The sequence below is a fragment of the Cucurbitaria berberidis genome (assembly GCF_010015615.1).
Source record: "Cucurbitaria berberidis CBS 394.84 unplaced genomic scaffold K460scaffold_2, whole genome shotgun sequence".
In the NCBI taxonomy this organism is placed as follows: Eukaryota; Fungi; Ascomycota; class Dothideomycetes; order Pleosporales; family Cucurbitariaceae; genus Cucurbitaria; species Cucurbitaria berberidis.
The window spans coordinates 2,196,076-2,218,799 of NW_024468936.1; the positions used below are offsets into that span (position 1 = coordinate 2,196,076).

The following is a 22,724-nucleotide window of genomic DNA, read 5'->3' on the forward strand; positions in this document are numbered from 1 at the left end:
GGTGTTATTTGTGCAAATTGCACATGTGAATTTGGTGGTGACACTAACTAAGGCTAGTTCAGCCCGCTCGGGGTTTGTCCATATTTCCAGACATCAAAAGAATGATGCTGAGCGACAGAGAAGCTATATAATGTTGCCTACCCTTACCTCTGTAAATTTTATATTCTCACAACTTGACTCCCACGACGTTCAATTACACAGCATCCATCGCTTGTCCCGTCAATCCATCATTAGATATGGCAGCCCTTGCGAAAGAAATCGCCTTGATCACTGGTGGTAAGGGCACTCCCACAATGACTCTTCTAGCCTGGAGCTAACGAATACATAAAGCGAATAGCGGCATTGGCTACGAAATCGCTCGCCAGCTTCTCGCCAAGGGCACTTACCACGTGCTACTATGTTCTCGATCGTCGCAAAAGGGGAGCGCAGCACTCCAAGACCTGCGATCCCAGAACTTACCGGGTTCCGTGGAATTGCTCACCCTAGATGTTCAGAGCGATCAGCACATTCATGAAGCTGCGACCTCCATCACGCAGAGCCACGGCAAACTCGACATTCTCGTCAACAACGCCGGTGTCGCCCTCCCTTCAGGCGCGACAGAGCGCGAACGACTTCAAACAGCCTTTGATACCAACGCGGCAGGGCCCTACCTCCTCGCCAAAGCTCTCATCCCTCTCCTGCGCAAGTCTGCCAATCCCCGCATTATTAACATCTCGTCCGGTGCCGGTTCAATCAGTCGCCGCCTCTTCCCCGAATCACCAATGTACAAGATTCAGGGCATACCTTACCGTGCTAGTAAGACCGCGCTCAATATGATTACTTCATGTTTACACGTCGAGTACGGTCTTGGCATCGAGCAGGCTGATGGTGAGAAGGTGGAAGGAGAAGTGGAGGGCAAGCGCATGAAGGTCTTTAGCTTTGACCCTGGCTATACGGTGTCTAATTTGAGCGAGCATAATAAGACGGAATTTGGTGCCAGGAGTGCGGAGGAGACGGTGTTCAGTATTATGGATGTTGTGTTGGGGAAGAGGGATGCCGACGTGGGTAAGTTTATACATAACTCTGGAGAATACCCTTGGTGAACGTGTCGTGTTTCCTATCAGGTAGAGGGATCTATACAAGTTAGGTCACGGATAAACTAGTCAAGTTGCAAGCGCAATAGATCAGGTATACAAAACATAATTAATTAATACTCCTTCTATATCTTTTTCGAAGTATAGCTTGATACAGTAAACTGGCATGGACACATGGGTTTCATTGTATATAGTACTGTCGTTTTATCATCGAATAGCTGCCTGAGCGGTTTTAGTCTTCCTCAAAAAAAAAACAATACTCCTTCAACACCCACGCCTTGGAGTTAATAAATACCTAACTATATGTCGATGACTTCATCTTTTTCAGCGCTACCGTGTATTTGTAGAGCACAGCTTTGAATATCGTCGATCCAAATGACGAGTAACAGCTCGAGATTAGACTAGCCTGTACGGACGAGTGAGCGGACAAACGAGCGGACGAACCCCGCAGATGATGACTTCTTTTTCGCGACAACACCGAGACATGACCAAGCATTTCTATACACTCGCAGTTCGGAAAGCCCGAGAAAGGCCGAAGGGTTTCATGGAGGACGAGCAGCAGGGCGTTGGGCGATCCGTCGAAGATTTGTGCGACCGATGAAAACGAATAAGTAACCAGCGTAGGACCTTAGAAAAGACTATAAGCAATTTCATCTCTTCTCTATTTATTTCTTCAAGTAACGAAGATTTCACAAGACCTCTTCGATCCATACACTATCGCGCAACATGTCTACCAAACAAGGTCGCAAGATCGCCATCGTAGGCGGGAGTGGTTCCATCGGCTCACACACGCTGTCAGCCCTCCTAAAGACCAACATTCACACTGTTACCGCAATCTCGCGCAGTGAATCCAACGCCACCTTCCCAGCTGGTGTAATTGTCAAGAAAGGCGACTACTCTGACGAATCATTCCTCGTCAGCGCTCTGGAAGGTCAAGATATCCTCATCCTCCAACTCGGAATCTTCTCCGTCGACCAACAAACCCCTCTTATCCGTGCCGCCGCCAAAGCAGGAGTCCCCTACGTATTGCCCACGGAGTTCGGCTCAGACCCATATTCCCCGCTCGCGAAAAACTTCCCCATGTTAATAGAGAGGAAGAAGAAGTACCGTGATCTAGTGGAAGAGTTGGGATTGTCCTGGATCGCCGTCGTGAACAACCCCTGGTTTGACTGGTCTCTCAAGCATGGAAACTGGGGAATAAACATCAAAGAGAAGAAGGCGACATTATATAAGGGGGCTGAGGGAAAGTTGAATACGACCACACAGCGGAAAGTAGGGGAGGGAGTTTCGAAGCTGTTGAGTCTCCCAGATGCGGAACTAGAGACATTCAAGAACAAGCCAGTTTATCTGAGTTCGTTTGAGATTAACCAAAGGGAGGTCTTGGACAGTGCTATTCGAGTCACCGGGACGAAGGAAAGTGATTGGAAAGTTGTGGTCAGGGATGCTGATGAGGTCATCGCAGAGGCTAGAAAAGAAGTTGCGCAAGGCAACCATATGGCGCACATCATGGAGTTCTATATCACACACATGAAAGAGTCCTCCGGTGGAAACTACCAGGCCAAAGCGACCAAGGATGCGGAGGTGCTCGGTTTGAAGGACGAAGAGGATCTTGATGATGTTGTGAAAGCTGTTGTGGATGATATAACAACGGAAAATTAGCAATTATTTTTGTCGCGCCTGACGACAGAATGATCGCAAGACAGCGCGGACACAATACATAAAGGTTTGTAAGGGCTTGGATGTAGAGCTAGAACCGGTGTCGAAAGGATAGGTCAGGATATGAAGGAAGCGATATGTCAATGCATTCCGCGATTTAACAGTCAAGGGTCGCCGTGTTTGTGTCTTCCCTTTTTCTGGCCCATTGAAGCTACCCGTAGTCATTCTCGTATGCACCCCTATATGATTCGGGACTCAAGAAACCTCTAACCTCAGAGCATCGTACTGCAAATACACACTCTCTGGCAACACTGCAGTCTCCGGTGCCGTCGCGCGTGCCGGCAGACTTAGCACAAACTCATTACTCCCTGTCTTTAATGTCTTCGCATCAAACACAAACTTATGCCCCGTGGTGTAGCACGTAGCTGCACTCCTAACCGCACAGCTACTTGAGTGCTGACTCGGAATAGTCCACGTCTGCAACTGCTTTCCATTCACAACGACGTTGTATGGGAGGTTTTCCCACGCCTTGCCATCAGCGGCGTCGTTGTTCCCCGCTGAAGTTTTGACGCCTGCAAGCTGCACGGTGAATGTTGCAGAGCTCTTGTTGGCAATCTGGTTTTGTGTGAGGTCGAACGTTATCGTCCAGTTGTTTACATTGGTATAGTATGGGTCTTTGCGGATGTAGTTCGCTTTACCACCGAAAACGCTCCAGTGGACATAATTCAAGTCACGCAGGCTAGATGTGCCGACTTTGTAGTTAACGCCGTTAGGGAAGTCTTTGGGAAAGTCGTGGACAGCCCAATAGAGACGATATTGGGACGGTTGCAGTGGCTTGGAAGTATCTTTTTCGTTGCCATGTCGAAACTCGCCGCTGCTCTTGTCGGGCGTACCGATGCGCCAGAGCTCTGTGCCGGCGGACTCGGCGGTCCATGTCACAGCCAAATTTTCGGTAGCTCCGGCTTTGACAACGACGTTGTCTTGCTCATATTGTCCAAAAATGCCGTCGGCGTACACGGTCAGGCGATATGTACCGGCCTTGACAGAGGCAATTGTAACGCTACCAGAGGCGTCAACATTCCCCCAGTATTGGTAGGCCTTGTAATCTTTATTGTTGTCCTGAAAGTCGCTACCGCTTAAAGAGAGGACGGCCAGAGCACGAGCCGCACCCTTAGGAAGGGCAATAGTGGCTTTGAACGTACCACGGCCAGTAGACGGGACAAGGTTGGGGACGTGCTGTGCAATAGAGTCGTAGAAGGGGGTCCAGTCACTGCCTGCAGTTTTTGTGGCATCGCTGCGCAGCTGTTGAAGAGAATTACCCTTCGCGCCTTTGTTGAAATAGTAGACTTGCTGTATATGAAATCAGCTTCGGGTATCCAAAATGGACGGCGCGAAACTTACGGGTCCAAAGGTCCTGTCAAATCCATTCACCATCTCCGGCACACCGTTTCCATGATGGTTCGACACAAGATAGTTGTACACGATCCCATCGACCGTAAGATCAGAGTGCGTCGGACCGTTATAATACGTGTCCTTGTAATTCATTATTAGCCAGGCACCAAAAGTCGATCCGTCACTGCTCTTGCTCCCATCACCAAACATTCCATGCACAATTTGGTCCCTCCACTCCTCAGAAAACATGTACTTGGTAAAGTAGTCTGAAAACTGCTTAACGTACGGGTGATCTTTCTTATCACCCACGTACCATGATGCGTCCTGCACAGTCGGTGAACCACTTGTATCAGGTAGCGGTGCATGCAGCTCGTCATTTGAAGATAAGTGCGTCCATACCGAGTTAGCAGGACGAAACAATTGACGGAACTCTCCCAGATCCCCGCCGCTTGGTGTTTTCGAGTTGCTGTACTTCGCCCGCGCGAACACATGCAGTCCTGTCTCCCCATCGCGAAGAAACCAGTATTGCTCAAGCACCTTTCCCGTGCTTTTGTAGTCCTGGCTCATCAGAGCTCCAGCATATGCTTTGCCAGCGCCATCGGTGCCTTTGAACAACTTGTATGTCGCGCCATTGCCTGGCGTCCAGAAGCCGTCGTCAACGCAATGACAATCGAGATAGGGGCCACGTCCGGTTCCGAGAAGATTCTGTCCGTCGAGGGAGAGCTTTGACACAGATCCCGAGCTTTTGGCTACGGAGAAAGACAGTCGGTCATTGGAGATGTTGATCGCGCTGTTGTCCTCGGAGGATTTGATTGCTGCGAAAGTTACCGAGGCCCAAAAGGAGAGGGAAAAAAGGCCGCGAAACATTATAGCTAGCTTTGTAGAAATATTTCCGCACCACCCAGGATCAGGGCAAGGAGTAACGCTGTTTTATACAGTTATATAATGTGAATGCTCGATTTGAGCATAGGCCGAGCAGGTACCGACCCTGTACGGATGAGATCGAAAGTCGTTTTCCGCAACGTGTACTTATTCGCAAAGTGTACAGTCCACTGCCTTTGAATCAACGATGAATTCGACGATTCCAGAATTTTTCCATAGTCGTCATGTAATCAGCTTCGCTCCATCGGAGTGTACTACACCGAGATGATTTCATCTCATGTCGCGAGGCCCGGTTCGAGCTGAAGCGAAGCCTGGAAAAGCAGTAGAGCCGCCTTCAAGCGAAATGCCTCCAATCAATTAGATTGACACGCCGCTAGGATGTTTTTTTTATTCATCACTAAATCAATGATGTGGAGAGTGTGGACCCTGGTATTAATATGCGGGGAGCGGGGCAATTTCACGGTCTAATTACCTGGGCGCATATGGCAACAGTCAAACTAATTAACACCCCCGAGAGTGTTGATATTTGGTATCTGAGGTAAGGTTATTGTTACTCCTGTTGTCGCTATATGTAAGACTATGAGTCCACAACAACACTAAATAGATATACTAGTAACTATTGTCGACCTTGGCGAAAACTGATAGCAGGCAACAGGTCAGAGAAACTCTCTGCAGGAGGCGGGGAAATAGGTCGATAAATGAGTTTATGGAAAGCCGGTCGATGTAATAGCGCATACGCATGAGTGGATAGTGTAGTAGTCACCGAAGCCTGATGTACGGTGAAGCGCGGCCCTAGACTCGCCACAAGCCGCTAGCCCACTTGGCCTAAGTGGCACTGTTATCGATACTGTTCCTTCCTCGCCGGCCATCACCCTGTGCTTTGAAAACCATTACCTTGGAAGCTGAGCTACGCATGTCACCTCACGTACACATTATCCGGCATGGCGAAGGAGTTCACAATGTTGAGCGAGGATACCCGCATCGTGATCCGCCTTTGACCGCAGCCGGCGCCCATGCCACAACAGAAATCCAACTAGCCATCAAGCCAGACCTGATTCTGATCTCACCTATGACTCGAACCATACAGACTGCTATGAATATTTTTCCATCATTAGAAGATCAAAACGGTGCGTTTGCGGTGCCTGTTCAGATTTGGCCAGACCTGCGGGAAGCACACGACGCAATCTGCAACAAGGGGCTCTCACGCGCAGAGCTGCAATCAAAGTTCGCGCAATTCGACTTCTCTGAGTGTCATGAAGAATGGGATTATCCAGCGCATTCCGTCGAGGGAGCTAGGGCAAGGGCAGAAAGCGTAAGACAACGGTTGAAAGATCTTTCAATAACGTACCAGCACATCGTCATCGTCACACATCGATGCTTTATATCATACCTAGTACAAGGGACACGCTTCGACCTCTGCGAAATGCGATCGTACATCTTTAAGGCTGGAAGAGGGGTTCATGATGACAAGTTCATGGAGGAGTTGAAGTGCGATAAGGTACAAGAGCAGGACTTTGGACCTACAGTGCTGGTCCCTCACGACCGCGATGGGAAAGAGTTGACAGACACGGAAGCCACCTAGCGACCAGCCAGGCTATGAATCAAAGGACGTAATTACTGACACACTCACAAAACTACCGACAAACATAGCCATCTCGGGTAAATGTTAGATTACCACTTATAGATCGTGGACGAGTCGAACCTGGCGACCGGCCCCACAGATCACAGCTTCCAATCACGCCCCTTCATTGTGATCTATTTGCTTTTTCTCCAAACAAGCTCAGATTGTGTCCGGGTTCTGAAGCTTAATGAAGCTCGTACTCTAGAGCTTCGTCTAAGATGGAGCACGTATAAGCAGTGCCCACCTAGTAACGTTAGCAACATACCACTCATTTCCAACGCTTTCGATTTCGTAGATTCAAGATGCTGGCCACTACACTTCTTGCGCTCGCGCTTGCCGCAACCGGTCTTGCCCAGGTCCCTGAGGGCTACCGCAAGGTCTACATCACTTCGAAGCAGGATCAAAAGTTCGTCATCGTGCCCAAAACGCGAACAAATGGCAGCACTCTCGTTGTGTATGTCACCCCTCCACATGATTATACCATAACACTACTAACGGGTCTTGCACAGCCAAACACTAACCTCGAAACCCGAGCAACAATGGTATATCAAGGCCAACGAAACGCACATTCGACTTGCAGATACAACATTCTGCCTGGATGCCGGGCCTAAGACCGCCTGGAAAGACATGGCGAATATCTATCTCAGGGAATGCGCGGACAATGAGCAGCAGAACTGGATCGCCAAGGATGATGGGAGGATCGCTTTGGCGGCATCGCCTGGTACACGTAAGTGCCTACTATCTGTCCAAGTCCAAACATACGCACGATGGATATGAGAATTGAAAGGTGACTAACACATAGACAGAGCAATGCATCGATCTCCAGTATCTGAAGGCTACGCAGAACAATCCTGTTGGACTGTACAACTGTGCGGGATTAGGAAATACGGGTGCGGCGGATAAGGGTATCAACTGGCCGTTGGTCAATGCTACTGCCTAAAGTAGAAAGTGTACCTGCACTACTTGGAGGAGACAACCCCAAAGCAAATTGGGAAAGCAAAACTATCTTGGGCGTCGAGATGTATATACATGTATATATTGCCGCAGCTACTTTCATACACACGACCAACTTCGTACTATACTCCAGCCCATTATGAATCACTACGTCATAACTTAGTTGGGCCGAAAACCTACAACCACCCAGGTCGCACTAGAGCCGACTCCTACCCTGCGCCTTGTCCTTTCTCTTCTGCTCAAGTACCTCTTCCACCCTCGCAAACTGCTCGTAGTATTTCAAGCTCTCCGGATTCGCCAGCGTCCCGCTCGGTTTGATAATCTTGCCAGAAACGATCTGCTTAACCGGTAACTCAACCTTCTTCAGATTCACCGTAGTCTACAATACTGTCAGCGAGTGCCTACGAAAGGATCTAGTTCCGAGTATACGTACCGGAATATCCCAAGTCTGAAACACATATTTAGGAACATGTCGCCTACTCCTCTCCTCACTAATCTTGCCCTTGACCTTGGCAATTAGCTCTTCCGTAAACTCATACCCATCATTCATTTTCAGAAACAACATGACGCTCTCATCGTCGTCCTGCGGTCTCCGTTGCCCAACGCACATGCTATCCGCGACTTCAGGGAAATGCGCCTCAATCACACTGTATATATCGCTCGATCCAAAGCGCACACCACTAGGGTTCAGCACACCATCTGCGCGACCCAGGAACAGGATCTGGCCAGTAGTAGGATGCATCTGGATGAAATCTCCGTGCGTCCAGACGTGCGGGAAGCGCGTGTAGTATGCATTTTGATATCGCTCGCCCGTCTCATCGCCCCAGAAGAAGACGGGTTGATTGGGAAAGGAGGCTGTGGCGACGAGTTCGCCGGGCTCACCGTGCGGGATAGCACGCCCTGGTCCCGATTCAATCAAACTATCGTAGACTTCTAGTTTCGTGCCTAAGCAAGGGCCCTGGCATCCGCCCACGTACACGGGCTCGAGGGGATTCTCAAGAGCGAAGCAGCCAGCTAGGTCGGTGCCACCAGATATATTTCGCAGGTGAACAGCAGCGGGAAAGCCTGTGTCGTAGAACCATTCGAACTGCGATTCGGAGAGGACCATGCCAGTTGTACTGACGGAGCGGAGGGCCGAGAGATCAAAGAGACTGCGAGGAATGATGCCGCGCTTCTGCAGTTCGTGTAGGAAGCGCGGTGAGGTGCCGAAGTCGGTGACGCGCTGCTCTTGGACGATGGATAGGAAGGCTTGGGGAGAGGGTTGGAAGGGGGAGCCGTCGTAGAGGATGCTTCGACTGCCGAAGAGGCAGCACTGTACTGAGGCCAGGTACATGATCCAGCCCGTTGTGGTGTACTGCAGTACTACGCTATCGGGTCGAATCTCGCGATGTAGCAGACCTTCTTTGGCGACGCTGACCAGCACGCCACCAGTCGAATGGCAAATGCATTTTGGAACCCCAGTGGTACCACTCGAGTACACAATCAAGAACGGATCGCGAAAAGCCACTCTCTCAATCTTCAACTCCTCGTTCCCATGGGCAGCTTTCAAGAATCCTTCGAGAGTGACCGTTCTCGGTACACCGTCGAGATCCGCTGGTTTACCTGGAAATCTCGGCTGTGTTACTACCCCTTTGAACTCACTAACACTGCTCATTCCTTGGACGATCTCCTGGATCTTCGGCCGCAGGTCGATAGTCTTCCCGTTGTAGACAGCCCAGTCGTCAACAAAGACATAGGCAGGCTTGATCTGGAGTAAACGCTCCAGTATACCCTTGGTTCCCATGTCTGTACTGCTAGATGTAAACAGGCCCCCTAAACTCACAATAGCCATGAAGACGATAAAAGTGTCGAAGCTCGTACTTGCCACTACGGCGACTCGATCGCCTTTCTTCACGCCTCTTGCTCGGAGTGCATTAGCTAGCACACCTACACGTCGGCGTAGCTCGCCCCATGTCAGATGCCGGACTTCAGTGTTGCCCTCACGTATCTCGGTCAGTGCGATCTTCGCGTCTTCTTTATGCTCTGTGGTGCGAACAGACGGATCGGATGAGCTAGCAGAGTAGAGAATGTTCTCTGCAAAGTTCAAGTGTGTGCCCTGGAACCAGCGTGGTATGCTGTCCATAGGCGCAGAGGTGTCGACGACCTAGCGGATTAGCCCCAGGTATGAGATGCACATGGAAGCATGCTGGAAGTGACGTTTACAGCAGGTTTAGCATACCTCGGTGTACCTTCCCCCGTAGATCAACCCACTCGCATCTAGCATGTCTTCCCAGAAGTCTGTCCGCTTATCTCCAACACTCCAGTCATACAGCTCACGAAATGTCTACATCAGAGTGAGTATTCATCGAGCCAGGTGAGGAAGAGTAGAGCACAAAACAAGATGACTTTACAAACTCACTTCCAAATTCAGCCCCCTTTTCAGATTGGCATTCTGCATAAACTTCCACATGGCCGTAGAATTTGGGTTAGAATGTTGCCATAACTTGCGAGGGGCAGGGTGTTGCGAAGGCATTGGTGCTGATGTGATTAAGACGTGCACTTTGAAAGGAGAACGCGATTAGAGCATGAAGCAGCGAATTAGAAAAAATGTAGTCGATAAACAGAAGGTGGGATGGATGTGTTTACTACTGCACGACCTCGGCAAGCTGGAGCAGGAAGCCGCCCCACGTTTTGCGGAGGGGTTCCGAGCGGAAAGCGGAACAAGGGGCTTAGCCGCATGCTTCGCAACTCTTGAACCATTCACAGTACCTTGGGTTCGAACGGCTTAAGCGCAGTCGCGCTCTATCCGACTACCTAGGTAGAAGAACCATTCTTTAGCTAGGAACTCACCAGGATACAAGAAAGGTGTTCCATCCACCTTCCAGAACCTACCCTGCATGTCTCCTTCAACATCCGCCTCACGCGGCACTGCGAAAAACCCTGCGAATATTGTAATACAAACATAGGGCTTGTCATAACTCTGCCCCCGCCGTATACCAGCTTTATATGAGATGGATCACTTACCACGGGTGGTAATATGCAATGTGGCGTAATCTAGTAATCTAGTAATCTACCGACCCCACAGCGTTGGGTGGGTGGCACGCACTCTATCTGAGACGTCGGTTCCGTATTCCAGCAGATGGGTGTGCTAGCAATATCCCGCCTATAATTACAATTACGGTTGGTTCATCGTCCAACTGTTAGTTTCTGTTAGCAGGTGGTTTTGCGATGCGTCGCACATGGGCGCACAGGAAGGGGCATGTCAGCACTTGTGGATGATGGTTGCATGGACGTCGGATTTGGGGGTTCGGATGTGACGTTTGTGTTACTCGATGGGGCTGAACGTGTCGGGGAATTTCGCGTTCTAGTGGGAGATCCGCTTGCTTCCCGAGGGTCGAACGTCAGTCCGGAGTGTGCTGTGGAGGATTGAGGAGGAGGTGCAAGTAGCTGTTATACATGGGTCACGATCGGGCATTGGAGAAGCGCGTTTATCGAAAGTCGCGGATTTCGCTGTCCGTAATGTTGTATAAAAAGATGGTGGGCCTGTCATGGAGTGACGTTGGAACGGTCCTGGAGGAGCCCATGTGGTTGCCGGGGTAAAGTGTCTAGCGTCTTAGTCCGGCCGATGTTGGTGTTACGCAGTACGGTTGGGCGTGGCAATGGGCGTGTAGTGTCAGACATTGGGGTCTCGACTCCGAGATAGATTCGACATTGCATACAACGAGAGCGCTTGATTGAGCAGCATAGAGAACGAGTAGACGGGAAAAACTGTTGAAGAGGTGATGGAGTTGGGCGGGACAATCAGGGCTCAATATGGGGGTACAAAAGGGCGGTGAGAGTCCGGCAAGTGCAGTTCTCCCAGTGTCAGTGAAGCGATAGTGATGGGCATGCCCTAATAGTGTGGGTCGCTGATGTTGGCCTCACCATTGAGGGCTGAGTAGAGCGGCACGGTCCTGGTTTCCGAAGGCATACCACGCGCAAGGTGGATTTAATATGCGTAGATTGCCGAGGCGTCGTTGCTCGATTCCACGACGACAACTGCTTTCTGGGCAATGTCGAGGCCGTCTTCGATAGGGAGATAAGAAGGCTACTCCAGGCGCGGAACATTTCTGACTCGCTGCACAATCTACAGCAGACTAAGGGTGACGCGATGAAGCGGGTGACTGAGTCTCCCATGTTGAGTGGTGGAGTGAGGGTACGCTTGAACCACGTTAGTGCACAGGCATAGACAAATCGCATAGCGCAGCGACATGCACATGCTGTATGCAGGTAAATGGACCCTATGCGAGGTCGATGCTGGGGTGGCGCTCCGAGAATAGGCCGGAGAAGAGCATGTGCGTGAGGTGAAGCTCAGCGGACTTGGATACGCTCGATGCGAGGCGAGGCGAGGGATGCAGAGGTGGACATGACTGTGATGAAGCCTGAGTGCCTGTGTGTGACCTCGGGATCTGGTGGTGAAGATTCTGTCTGCGAGAGCGACTTGTCTTGTCTTGTTCATGGGCTGCCAACGCACCACCACCACGACAGGAACAGCGGGTTCAGAGAGGGAAAGAGCCAGGGCTGCAGCGGATCCTCATTCGGCTATGGCGTTACCATTTCCGCCATACTAGTGCGCCCCGCAGGCCCAACTCGGCAGGCACGCGCTGTGACTCGCCCGCCCCTGAAAAACGCGGCAGGAGCACTTGTCATGCACCCCTCAAGACTGGAATGGCGTCAAAGAGAAAAAGATGAAAGGAGGGCGATCAAAGAGCGTCTATCCCGTCCGTTCCTCAGCTCGCTCGAACCTCCAACGGGCTGTAAACGCCGTGTAGTAGTAGTAGTACCACGAGCCCTCTGCTGAAACCCACAGGCAGCCAGTCAGGTCCTACATGTGCCCTCTTCGTTGCACTGCAGCCAGCCACACGCTGCACCACCACGACTTGTCGACATGGCGCATCCCCAGGGGCCAAGGCGTTTTCGCAACCCACACGGCCTGCCCAGCGCAGACTTGTCAGGGTCGAGTGCATTGTTACCCACACGGACTCTAGATTCATGGTTCCCCTGTAATCATTCCCTCGCCGTCCTCGGTTGTTCTAGCTGAAACCCCAGGGGGGCACGGCTCCCGCGTTCATGTTTAATACCAACCCATCGCCAAATCCTCTACCCTTGGCTATTGTCTTCTTCCAACGACCGTTGACCCCTCCGCAGCAGGCTCTGACTGAGGCTGTAACTGTCCAGACCAACATCCGGATCCGTGTGACACGACAAGTCTCACTCAGCGCCCGCCTGCCTTGTGCTCCCACGCCCACGCCCTCCATCACACTTTTGGCGCCCACCCTGCACGCCTTGGGTTTCAGCAGCTGCACACCAATCCATTATAATACCACAAAACCACCGAGTCTTGCCAGACCATTCCATTCCTTCTAGTTTTTGCTTCTCTATATCAAGAAAAATGGCCGACGTTGCTGTCACTGCACAGCTCCAGCAGTGGACGTTCGAGAAGCCTACCCTGGCTACCCGCTCTGAGCGATCCAGCTCCGAGATTTCCACCACCAGCCCGAAACTGTGTGACGATGTTCCCGACACCCTGAGGATAGACACCGCGGCCGCACAGGCCTCGACATCAGCGTCCAGAAAAGAAAACATCATGATGGTCCGCTATCTGTCCAGCGAGGAAGACCTGTCCGCTATAGACGACGAACCAGAGAGTGACATGGACGACTACGAGGAGGCCATTATCCACGACCCAACAACAAACGAGTGCAAGGCCCGCACAATGTCCATATCACGGTGGGACAAGGGACGGAGCTGCGACATGGCCGTTCTCGTCTCCTATGCTTTTGCTGGGCGTCCCAAGGTCGTCGAGCTTGCTGACTGCCGTTCGCCCATCACTGAGCGCCCGGTGCAGCAACGGTCCGCTTCACTTGCCAACCTGCCAACTGCCGCAATCAGCAAACTACAAAAAGCAGACTTCACACAACGGCTTTCCATGAATGTTCCTCCTACACGTGGCATCTCGTCGCCATCCTTTACTCCTTCTGTTTTACCTACAATCGAATGTGAAGATCGACGGCCCTCTACAAGCTATGGTGGCATGTCTGAGAAACCTGCCTCCCCGCATCTTACTGGTACCGCTTCTACCACATCCTCGTTCCTGACGGCACCCTCGAGTCGAAGCATTTCACCTGCTTCCAGCGAAGCACCTCGTCGACCATCCACATCCGCGGAAAGCCCTCGGTCCTCCGCTTACCTTCCCTCAAGATCTCGCCTTGACCGTACGACATCAGAGATTGTACAACCGCTCAATCGACACTCACAGCTTGCACCGCTAACACCTCTGTCTCCTGCGCTCTCCTTCCTAAGCTCCGACCCTTACGAAACTTCAAACACCAATGCCGCGTCTCCCATCATCAAGAAGCCCGCAGCACACAAGCGCTTACGGTCGATATCCATGAAACTGGCGCTGGCGAAGATTGCCATTGCACCTTCCAAGAAGCCATACGACGCTCGTGTCAACGGCAAGACACCCCTTACCCCGATGACGCCTATGACACCACAAACCGCCCCTATCGAAGGATCAGCAAGCTTCTCCAGCCCAAGCAAGCTACGCAGAGCCTCCACCATTCTACGACCAAAGTCCCGACACGGCGAATCTGCAAGAGGCCCTTCACCAGACATGGTACCCCCGATTCCTTCCTTCAACGCCAGCACGCTCTCGCTCAAGCGAATGACGAGTAGAATGGTTGCCCGGGGTGCCGACGAGCGGGAACCTACTCTCGTCCTGCCTCCGTGTCCCGACGCCTCCGACGCCGATTCCATGGGCACTGTAAGGCGTAAAACGCTGCGAAAGCGCAAGTCGCTCATGGATCTGCTCTAGCCTGGTCGGTCGCATAAACGCTCGTTTATTCTTTGTTTCGAAACTACAGCACCCCGCATTCAAACGCATGAACGCATTGACGACCATCTTTATTCATTCATGCTACATCCTAGCTAGCACCTTCGCCACCACACTGTACATGCCACACCACCCTTCCTTCCTTCCTTTCTTTCTTCTTTCGTTTTTGCCTCTAGGGTCATGGCGGCTTGTTTCAGCTCAGCGACATCGCATAATACCCGGCGTACATTGTCTTATCCCAACGTGGTTCAGTCTGTTCGAAAAAGAGGTGATGATACCCCTCGCGTTCGCCTTCGTTTGCCTTTATTTATTCTTCTTTTCGCTTCTTGGTAAGCGAAGTGTTCGCCGCCGCTCTATTACACTACACGTAGTAGTTTAGTTCTTACTGTCGCTATCCATCGCATCTAGTATGCCATCATCTATTTTTTATTTTAGATTGAGTTCAAGTCTCCTGCCTCGATTTGGTAGCTAGGCTGTTGTTCTTGACGAAGATCTATGACTTTCTTGCGTCTGAGAGAGAGAGAGCCAGCATAATAGACATGAAACTCTTCACTACAAAATCACAAGTTGCAGCACCGTAACACACAACCCTATGCTTTCAGAATAAAAAGACATAATATTACCCTATCCAACCCAGTTCCACTTTATACCCACCTTCCACCTCCATCCGGCCGTCCAGCCGTCCAAGCCGAGATCGCGAGACGGGGCCTTATGTCGCAGGGTCTAGCGAGGGAGTCCCACTGTTAGCTCAAATGAACTGCTAGGGTACTTCTTTGGCTCAGGGTCCACGTGTGGAGACTAACTAACTAAATAATGAGCTAGCAAGTCAAGATAAATGTTTCGAAACAAACCGATCTTACAAGGATGGGCATTGTCCATTCTCTCAATGGCGTGATGTGTTAAGAGATTTTTTGGGAGGAAGAAAGGTTGGAGTTGTTCACACTAGGGTGAAGCAGAGCGGTGTGTCTGCGGTCTAGATCCACACTCTCGCCCTTACCCTCATCCTTATTCCCCACTCCTCAGTCCTACGCTTCAAACGTCCATCGCATACACACATATCTCTCTTAAATCGCGACAAATATCATGACATCACTATCAAAATCGCCAATCCATGCTACGTACCCGCTTCTTCCCACCCCAGGCTCACCCTACCCACCCAGCGATCATAATATCCTGCCCCCCTAGCTATAAAATTACCTCCTCGTCGTCACCATCTTACGATACCGCCCATGCATGTCGCAATTAATCGAGTTTGATCTTGGGTGGGGGGTTTCTTAGTATGCCGCTGCCCCGTGCGCGTGCCGTGCTTCTATGCTTAATGTGAAACAAGCCTGCTCCCTGCGCTTTATGAGTGGGCTGGGCATGGGGCAGTGTTATACCGAAATGGCCTCGGAGAAAGTGAGATATTCCGTCTGTTTATGAAAAGACGTTGGTGAAATGGGGAAGGATTTAGGTTGGGGAAGGAGGAGGTGTAAGGTCATGTGACTGCGCGTGACGACGCGTCTTAACAGCGGCGTGACTATCTATTCTTTAACTACCTAAACTGCAAGCAAGCTGTTCATCTAGGACTACGTACTTCTTTCCGTGGTTCACATAAAGCATTTAGTTTCTGCGACTAAGAAGACGTTTGTATTTCATCCAAGACCCAATTCACTCCATCAACAACCAAATCCGGCTGCGTCAACTGAACAAAATGCCCACTCTCACGCGCAAACACCAGCTTCCCTTTTGTAGAAAGTTTCAGATGCCCCTCCATGAGCCCCTTGCTCTTCTCATCAGCCGAGCTAATCATCTCTCTAGCACACTTCCTCTGCTCCTCCGTGCCATTCCCCCTCTCAACACCCGCCCGATACAACCCACTCCAATCCCGACTCCGCATACCCCCAATAACATAAACCGGCTTATCTCCCAAGACCGGCGGTTGTCTTTTCCCTAGTTGCTTGCTGCGCAGCGTGGGGAAACTCGCTTCGTACTCATCTTCCTCCCTGTCCGCTTGTACCTTGAACTTCTCTGTGGCTTCGTCACGGAGAAACGCATCCCACTCTTGCGGCGTCAATCTGTGTTCTGCTCTAAGCCCTTGAGCAGACAGCCAATCGACGCCCGCAGACATGGCTGCGAGATTTTCATCCAGCACGTTGAGCACTTGCAGACTCGTCTCCTGATTAGCATCGACAAACACCAGGCCAGCGATTTGCGCGCCGTTGCCCGTGCGAGCGATGAATTCGCGGACGAGCACGCCGGCCCAGGAATGCCCGACGATTATTAAGGGGTTCTTAATAGGCGCTTTTTCGATCAAAAGGGAGAGTTCCAGAGCGATGTTCTCGGCTGTGGGCGTGAGGGGGGAGGCCTCCGAGTTGCCACAGCCCGAGCGGTCGTACGTGTAGCTGCGTAGCAAGGCGGGGAGGAGTCGCCTTACGGCGGCCCAGACGAGGCTGCTGCTTGCTATGCCACAGACGAATAGGACGACGGGGTCTTGAGAGCTGCTGGGTTCTGGGCCGTGGGCGTAGAGGGCGAGGGAGTGGGTGCCGATGTTGACGAGGGTGGGGTCTGGAGAGGACATTGTGGAGTTGTGGAGTTTATAGTAAGCCTTGTGGAAGTTCTAATGAGGGAACTGTGTTATATATATGTTAGACGGGAGTAAGGCCCTCCACGATTGCGAAGAGTAGCACTTTGTGGACCACGGCATTTGTGCGTATAGAGATTTATAAGCAATTCTAAACTATATCTTACAGGGTTCTAGCGCCATCGTCTTCATCTCACCTATGGAAGGCGTCGGATCACACTAGTGTACTGCAGTAAGGGGATACTAGAAAGAGTGAATCATGCTTCCGGGCGGTATGCAGTGTCGCGCTCACATCATCTATTCAAAGCACGGACCACGTCGGTCGTTGGCGGAGGTGCCAAGGAGGCAGTTCTCCGTCTTCCTGTACATGTCGCTGCGCTGTCCACCTATACCTACACCCGAACCATCGCAATTTTCCTTGTCCGCAGCAATAGACCTATCTCCTCTGCCTTTCCCCTACTTTCACTGACTTTATTGCAATGATCGAGGTCCTGAAGACGGCTCAATTGTTCGCGCCGATTGACGGTAGCATCCAATTCAACTGTACGCGAGTCCTTTTTCTTCGGGATGGCATGACATTCTGCGCAAAGCCACCCATGAGGATTGGCAAGCGCTATAAGATTGATCTGGACACACTGGAGGATATTAGACCTATCCCTCCTGAGCCTTACCAGCCCCTTTATACGTCCGATTACACTATCGCGTCACACCCCGATCGGTGTTTCTCCAAAAAGCCAAACTTGACTTCCTTCATGGGTGGGGCAGAGCTTTGCGACTATGTTCTCCTGGAGCTTGCAACTTGCGAACTCATCCGGAACCAGCCGCACCGGAACATTGCAACCTATCATGGCTGCGAGGTCTTTGATGGTCGGGTCATCGGTCTCTGCTTTGAGAAGTACGAACAGACTCTATTAGAGAGGGTCAATCCCAGCCATCTCAACAAGTCTATGTTTATTCTTGCCGAAGATCATATTGCGGTCCGTAGGAAGGCAGCGCGTTATCTCTCTGGTATTGAGGAAGGAATCCGGCATCTGCACAGCCTTGGTCGCAACCACAACGACATCAATCCTGCGAATATCATGTTTCGCGAGGATGATACGCCAGTCATCACTGATTTCGATTCCAGCAGTGCCCCAGGAACAGAACTCGACAAAGCAAAGCGTACATACGGATGGTATGACCCAGACGTTACTGTGTCACAAGCGGCCAACGACTTCAAGGCTTTGGCAGAGTTACGCACCTGGCTGACTGGTTCTGAACCAGCCGAGTTTCAGTTTGGTTGGTAAAAGACGTATGTGGCTGCAAGCAAGCTGAGACAATCTAGGGGAAAGTAAAAAAGTGCAATCGTTTTGGTTCAGCTGCTACAGACAGTGGACTGCCCCTCCGCCGCGATATCCTGTCTAATTCGGCTTCACCTAGCTATCCGAGTGCGGATGATCGGACCTTTCGCAATCCTTTTTTTTTTTCAATCATGCCATAAATTGACCTGAAAGTGCAGTTATGAACCAATATCGGCATGCTGGCGTCAGTTCTGTAGAGAGCCAGCTGAGGCATCAACAGTCATGTTCGTACCTTATGCAATGTCAAGGCGTTCGACCCCGGTTGCATTTCCCCCCACTCGGCTTCAGTTCAGACTTAGCGAGAGAGGCGAGGGCGAGGGGTGGGTGAGGGTCAGTCACTAGGCAGGAGTTTTCAAGGTGGTAGTTTACCTTTTGCCCACGTCCCAAGGTCGACAAATAGCACCAATCAAAGAGCAGGCAGGTGCGATTCATTCAAACAGCTTCCAGAAATTTCCAATCGTTAGGAAAGCTATTCAACAGGGGTGGCGTGGCTGAGGGAAGGTAGCCACCAGCGTTGCGACGTGGAAAATGCAAACATACAGGGCCTAGTCAAGACCTTGTAAGCTAAAAGCAGATATTAGGTAAACATTGTCACACCGTCTAGGTAGGCGCAAAGTAAAGGTTTCAAGCTACAGTAGATTTGGAGCAAGGGACAGGTTATTTCACTGCGATAGAGCATTATAACGTAGACAGTACGACAAGATGACGAAGGCTCAGTCGGGAGTCTGTTCAGGGTGGAGGTCGAGAAGAAATGTGATTTGAAAGAGTAGGGCAGCTAAACTAATAATGTGCATGAAACACTTGCCTACAGCCAGGAGATGAGATCCAAAAGCAGATCGAACAAGGAGATGCAATTTTCGTGATGCATAAAACAGCGTCAGGAAGAGAAGGGCTTTTCATAAACCACCCCATAACATATATCACGTTCGTCGATGCGCAGGACCTTTTTTTAATGCACAACACCACATCATCGCTTCCTCACCCCGTTGACACACCAGTAAGTGACTACTTACTTGTTGATACGACACTGTTTTCGGCACCTCGCAGAGCCTCCATGGCGCGATCTAGCTCTTCCTCAGCAACCATGACCGTCCCCGCGCGCGCCGTACTGAGATAGCTCATCTCAACAGGTTCCTCAACCTGCCCAGTCGTACCACCGACCAACCGTCCCGCCACGCCGCACACAATACCCGTGCTCTCCATGGGAAGATCACGCAAATCAAGCGTAATAGGCGTGAGATAATCACCCTTGGAGCCAAGCAGGGTATCTTGGGCAAAGTTCGGCAGCAGCGTGTGGTCAAGAAGGAGTGAGGCGGACTCGGTGTCGGTTAGCGTGAGGGATAAAAACTTGGGATAGGGTTGGGAGATGAGGCATTTTACTAGGCCGAGGTGAAGCGCGTCGTCGGCTGCGCTCGTCATGCTGTTGCGGTTGCGGCTTTGGTTCATGCCGTTTGCGCTGTCTGTGCGGCCGGCACACTGGACTAGGCGGATGCTCGAGTCTACCGTGGGGACGATGTTGCGGCGCTTCAGTGTGGCAAAGGTCCTGGTTTGGAGTTCGGTGATGGTAGTCGGCGGGGGCGTGCTGGGAGGCTGAACTTCGAGCGAGGCAGCCGAGGCCTTGCGGCTGTGATGGTACGAGTTGACATAGGACGATGTCTGGTGCTCGAACTGAAAGCCACGCTCTTCAAGCGCCTGCACAACATGCGCTTGATTTCGAAGTGGAACAAGGATGTAGTCGGAGTAGTATGTTGTGATGAAGAAGATGGAGCTGAATAGATCAATACCAGAAGGCTATGGAGAACTGTGGCAGTACTTACATGCCAGCTAAAGCAAGTGGGCTCGTGAGCTCCAAAACACGTTGGCCAGCATCAAGCCCTTCGCCATCGACTTGCATGACGACGAAATCCTCGGAAGTAATGTGCATCTGGCTCTTCGACTGCGGATCTAGCAGGTTGAGAACCGGGACAAAGAGCTCAATTGCAAGCGTCCGTGAGCATACTATCGAACACTCGACTGGCGTTATTGAGATATTCACAAAAGGGTGCTCGTAGGGCCAGCCTCTTGGAGGCTGAACCGCACCTGAGCCATTGCCGAAGCCATTCTGAGTCGCGTTTGGTAGTAGCAGCTGGAGAATAGATTGGAGGAAGTTGCGATACAGGTGCAATGGGATATGTATCAGAGCAAGCTGCGTGTCCTTGGAGGCGATCATGTTAGCTGAAGTTTGCTAGGCAGAAGAGTTTGTGTGGGAGGCGAAATATAAAGCAGCCCTACAGGTAGCCGTGCATACGGATCTGCCGCCAGGCTGAGTTAAGGCATTCGGCATGGTCACTTTCAACATTGCAAAAGCACAAAGAGCATGACAGACGGAGGGCAACGTACCAGGAATTGGATGTTTGCACTCAGCAGGGTCATGGACGAGTCCATTACGTGCTATAATAAAACGATAAGAATAGTCCCGTGTGATGACGGGGGTTCGCGTGTGCTGCCTGCAAGGCTCGTTCCGATTCGGTAAAACCCCAGTTGATGAGGCTTACCACCAGGTCCGACAAAGGTTCCGCAACAGTGAGATAAGCAAGCCTGGTGTGTTCCGATAGACCCACAGAAGCAATATGCTGTCGGGAACGGCCGTGATAGGTGATAGGTAGCACTCGGATGGTTGCAGTTGAAAGTGCGGGGGAACCGAGCAGGTGTCTTTTTCTACCTGTTGATGTGCTCCTGTCCTACGGGCCAGTGAGAAGTGTCGTTTTTGAAGCCGAAATTCATCCCAGACAGTCGTTGAAATGTGGCTTTGAAAAAGGACAATGTAACGTCAGGTAGTGATGGAGCACGACGGTACCAAGGAGTTTAAAACGCACTTTGCCGGAGTACTTTGCGGATGGGGGTATGGCAATAATAGGACAACAACGGAAGACTACTGCAGAAGCCGCTGCAAGTGTCCTTGAGCGCTCGGTCAGACGAGGCACTGCAGAGAGTCTGGGGTAGAGGTGCAGCGTGGGGACGGATGCAGGTTCCTCTCCCGCAATTGGCTGGTAGCGTCCGAATCGTACAGCTGGACGGAAGCCCAGGGCGCGTTTCCAGGCTGGCTCTGCAGGCACGCGGGGCGAGGTGGGTGCGTGGGATGCACACTGGACGGGTCTTGCGCGTAGAGCGGTTGCTTTTGCTAGTACCGTCCGAGAGGGCGTGTGACGACAAATGGAGGCCTGGTCGGGGACAGCAAGCCAGGGGCCGTGGAGGGAGTGAAGTAGGTGGATATCTGGGCGTATAACGGCTTTAAGTGACTGAGGGTGCAAGAGTGGAGCTAGCTCTGGTGTTTGGTTTCCGGGCGTGGTGACTCGAACGGCCAGCCCGGAAAAATTTCCTCGACGGCGTGCCCGTCATGCTGGGACGCTTGGGCGAGGCCAGCGACGACGAGACAATGGGGTCAGTGTAGAGAGAGTAGGTTTAGGCCGAGTGTTGCGAGGGGCCAGAAGCAGCCACAGCCATGCACTTGTCTTTGTTGCTGGGTGCTTCATGTCATGCAGCCGTGGAGAAACCTCAACACCAGTCGTCTGTGCGCTACCTGAACCTACTTCAGGGCGGGCGGCAAAGCAAGTTTGGCTGCCCATGACACAGCATTGGACGCGCTGAAGACGTCAGCCCAGCGAGTGAGGTTTGGACAGCATAGCATCATCAGACTATCCTGATCCCATAGTTCAGGATGGCAATCCTGGACCTCGCTGGGCGTGACAGACGCCCTTGTCCAGTCCTCGCCAGCATGTTTCTCGCCAATGAATATCCGTCTCATCAGCTGCATTCGCCCATGTCGCCCATGCTCGTCCTGCTTGTGCCTGGGATGCCATCATGGTGACCCCACGCCGTGTTGCAGGTCATAATTGCGTGCATGAAGCCGCCCATTTGTCCCTAGCAGGTAAGCCGGGCGTAACCGCCTGGCGTCGTAGGCCCTCGTGCGTCTTCCACTCTTCTCTCACGTCTCGCGATATGCGACGGATTTGGCAGCCAGCCATACCTCATAGCCCGTAGCTCGTGCTCGACATGCAGCAGAGCCAGTAGACGATGACGATGTGTGTGCAGTCGTGTAACGCTACAGGCACACACAAACACCCACACACCCACACACTACCCCGCAGCACCACCGTCTCGTACATAGAGCACAACCACTGGGCTTGGGAGCAATGACGTGCACAAGTGCCCTAGATTAGATCAGATGAATGGGAACCCGCAGCACGGGAAGGTCTCGCGGTGGAGCACAGGCTGATCGGCTCAGGCCAGTGTTGCTTAAATCTTCTTCCTTCATCTCGACCAGCTTGCCGGCCAACTTGTCCGAACCCCCACGCATCCCTTCATTGCATGTAGAGTAATATAACAATTTCGCGCGAGACACGCCTCCAAC

At 51.7% G+C, this 22,724-nt stretch overlaps 11 protein-coding genes across 11 annotated transcripts; 7 read left to right on the plus strand and 4 right to left on the minus strand.

The window, feature by feature from the left end:
• Positions 1–236: 236 nt before the first annotated feature.
• Positions 237–1,082, plus strand: K460DRAFT_275292 (NAD(P)-binding protein; the record flags this gene model as incomplete). Its single annotated transcript, XM_040928029.1, has 2 exons — positions 237–276; positions 331–1,082. 2 exons carry the CDS (start codon positions 237–239, stop codon positions 1,080–1,082), a joined length of 792 nt encoding a protein of 263 aa, XP_040790266.1.
• A 717-nt stretch (positions 1,083–1,799) lies between these two features.
• On the plus strand, positions 1,800–2,732 carry K460DRAFT_426508 (NAD(P)-binding protein; the record flags this gene model as incomplete). The annotated part of the gene is made up of 1 exon (XM_040938254.1): positions 1,800–2,732. The coding sequence occupies one exon, from the start codon at positions 1,800–1,802 to the stop codon at positions 2,730–2,732; it is 933 nt and encodes a 310-aa protein (XP_040790267.1).
• A 252-nt stretch (positions 2,733–2,984) lies between these two features.
• Positions 2,985–4,988, minus strand: K460DRAFT_392983 (polysaccharide lyase family 4 protein; the record flags this gene model as incomplete). Its single annotated transcript, XM_040935919.1, has 2 exons — positions 2,985–4,079; positions 4,131–4,988. The coding sequence occupies 2 exons, from the start codon at positions 4,986–4,988 to the stop codon at positions 2,985–2,987; spliced, it is 1,953 nt and encodes a 650-aa protein (XP_040790268.1).
• Positions 4,989–5,872: 884 nt separating this feature from the next.
• On the plus strand, positions 5,873–6,756 carry K460DRAFT_62883 (phosphoglycerate mutase-like protein). Its single transcript, XM_040938575.1, has one exon. The coding sequence runs from the start codon at positions 5,917–5,919 to the stop codon at positions 6,583–6,585; it is 669 nt and encodes a 222-aa protein (XP_040790269.1). The 5' UTR covers positions 5,873–5,916; the 3' UTR covers positions 6,586–6,756.
• Positions 6,757–8,000, plus strand: K460DRAFT_62884 (carbohydrate-binding module family 13 protein). The gene is made up of 3 exons (XM_040938576.1): positions 6,757–7,078; positions 7,134–7,351; positions 7,431–8,000. The coding sequence occupies exons 1-3, from the start codon at positions 6,927–6,929 to the stop codon at positions 7,562–7,564; spliced, it is 504 nt and encodes a 167-aa protein (XP_040790270.1). The 5' UTR covers positions 6,757–6,926; the 3' UTR covers positions 7,565–8,000.
• On the minus strand, positions 7,775–10,090 carry K460DRAFT_374715 (acetoacetate-CoA ligase; the record flags this gene model as incomplete). The annotated part of the gene is made up of 4 exons (XM_040934693.1): positions 7,775–7,957; positions 8,012–9,721; positions 9,797–9,901; positions 9,977–10,090. 4 exons carry the CDS (start codon positions 10,088–10,090, stop codon positions 7,775–7,777), a joined length of 2,112 nt encoding a protein of 703 aa, XP_040790271.1.
• A 1,280-nt stretch (positions 10,091–11,370) lies between these two features.
• K460DRAFT_352799 (uncharacterized protein) lies at positions 11,371–12,637 on the plus strand (the record flags this gene model as incomplete). Its single annotated transcript, XM_040931676.1, has 5 exons — positions 11,371–11,420; positions 11,524–11,752; positions 11,827–11,891; positions 12,085–12,367; positions 12,407–12,637. The coding sequence occupies 5 exons, from the start codon at positions 11,371–11,373 to the stop codon at positions 12,635–12,637; spliced, it is 858 nt and encodes a 285-aa protein (XP_040790272.1).
• Positions 12,638–12,789: 152 nt separating this feature from the next.
• K460DRAFT_62944 (uncharacterized protein) lies at positions 12,790–14,821 on the plus strand. The gene is made up of 2 exons (XM_040938577.1): positions 12,790–13,312; positions 13,334–14,821. The coding sequence occupies exons 1-2, from the start codon at positions 12,989–12,991 to the stop codon at positions 14,411–14,413; spliced, it is 1,404 nt and encodes a 467-aa protein (XP_040790273.1). The 5' UTR covers positions 12,790–12,988; the 3' UTR covers positions 14,414–14,821.
• A 1,115-nt stretch (positions 14,822–15,936) lies between these two features.
• On the minus strand, positions 15,937–17,173 carry K460DRAFT_363751 (alpha/beta-hydrolase). The gene has a single exon (XM_040932878.1). It carries the CDS (start codon positions 16,989–16,991, stop codon positions 16,047–16,049), a length of 945 nt encoding a protein of 314 aa, XP_040790274.1. The 5' UTR covers positions 16,992–17,173; the 3' UTR covers positions 15,937–16,046.
• Positions 17,174–17,473: 300 nt separating this feature from the next.
• K460DRAFT_278849 (uncharacterized protein) lies at positions 17,474–18,280 on the plus strand (the record flags this gene model as incomplete). The annotated part of the gene is made up of 2 exons (XM_040928288.1): positions 17,474–17,937; positions 17,980–18,280. 2 exons carry the CDS (start codon positions 17,474–17,476, stop codon positions 18,278–18,280), a joined length of 765 nt encoding a protein of 254 aa, XP_040790275.1.
• A 1,059-nt stretch (positions 18,281–19,339) lies between these two features.
• Positions 19,340–20,543, minus strand: K460DRAFT_403041 (uncharacterized protein; the record flags this gene model as incomplete). The annotated part of the gene is made up of 2 exons (XM_040936580.1): positions 19,340–20,102; positions 20,152–20,543. 2 exons carry the CDS (start codon positions 20,541–20,543, stop codon positions 19,340–19,342), a joined length of 1,155 nt encoding a protein of 384 aa, XP_040790276.1.
• Positions 20,544–22,724: the final 2,181 nt, after the last annotated feature.

Excerpts from the sequence above, each read along its gene's own strand:
- K460DRAFT_62883 (XM_040938575.1), top strand. The coding sequence starts at position 5,917 with ATGTCACCTCACGTACACATTATCCGGCATGGCGAAGGAGTTCACAAT.
- K460DRAFT_62884 (XM_040938576.1), top strand. The coding sequence starts at position 6,927 with ATGCTGGCCACTACACTTCTTGCGCTCGCGCTTGCCGCAACCGGTCTT. Across the intron at positions 7,079-7,133 it reads AATGGCAGCACTCTCGTTGT|CCAAACACTAACCTCGAAAC; the intron begins GTATGTCACCCC and ends GGTCTTGCACAG. Across the intron at positions 7,352-7,430 it reads GGCGGCATCGCCTGGTACAC|AGCAATGCATCGATCTCCAG; the intron begins GTAAGTGCCTAC and ends ACACATAGACAG.
- K460DRAFT_62944 (XM_040938577.1), top strand. The coding sequence starts at position 12,989 with ATGGCCGACGTTGCTGTCACTGCACAGCTCCAGCAGTGGACGTTCGAG.
- K460DRAFT_363751 (XM_040932878.1), bottom strand. The coding sequence starts at position 16,991 with ATGTCCTCTCCAGACCCCACCCTCGTCAACATCGGCACCCACTCCCTC.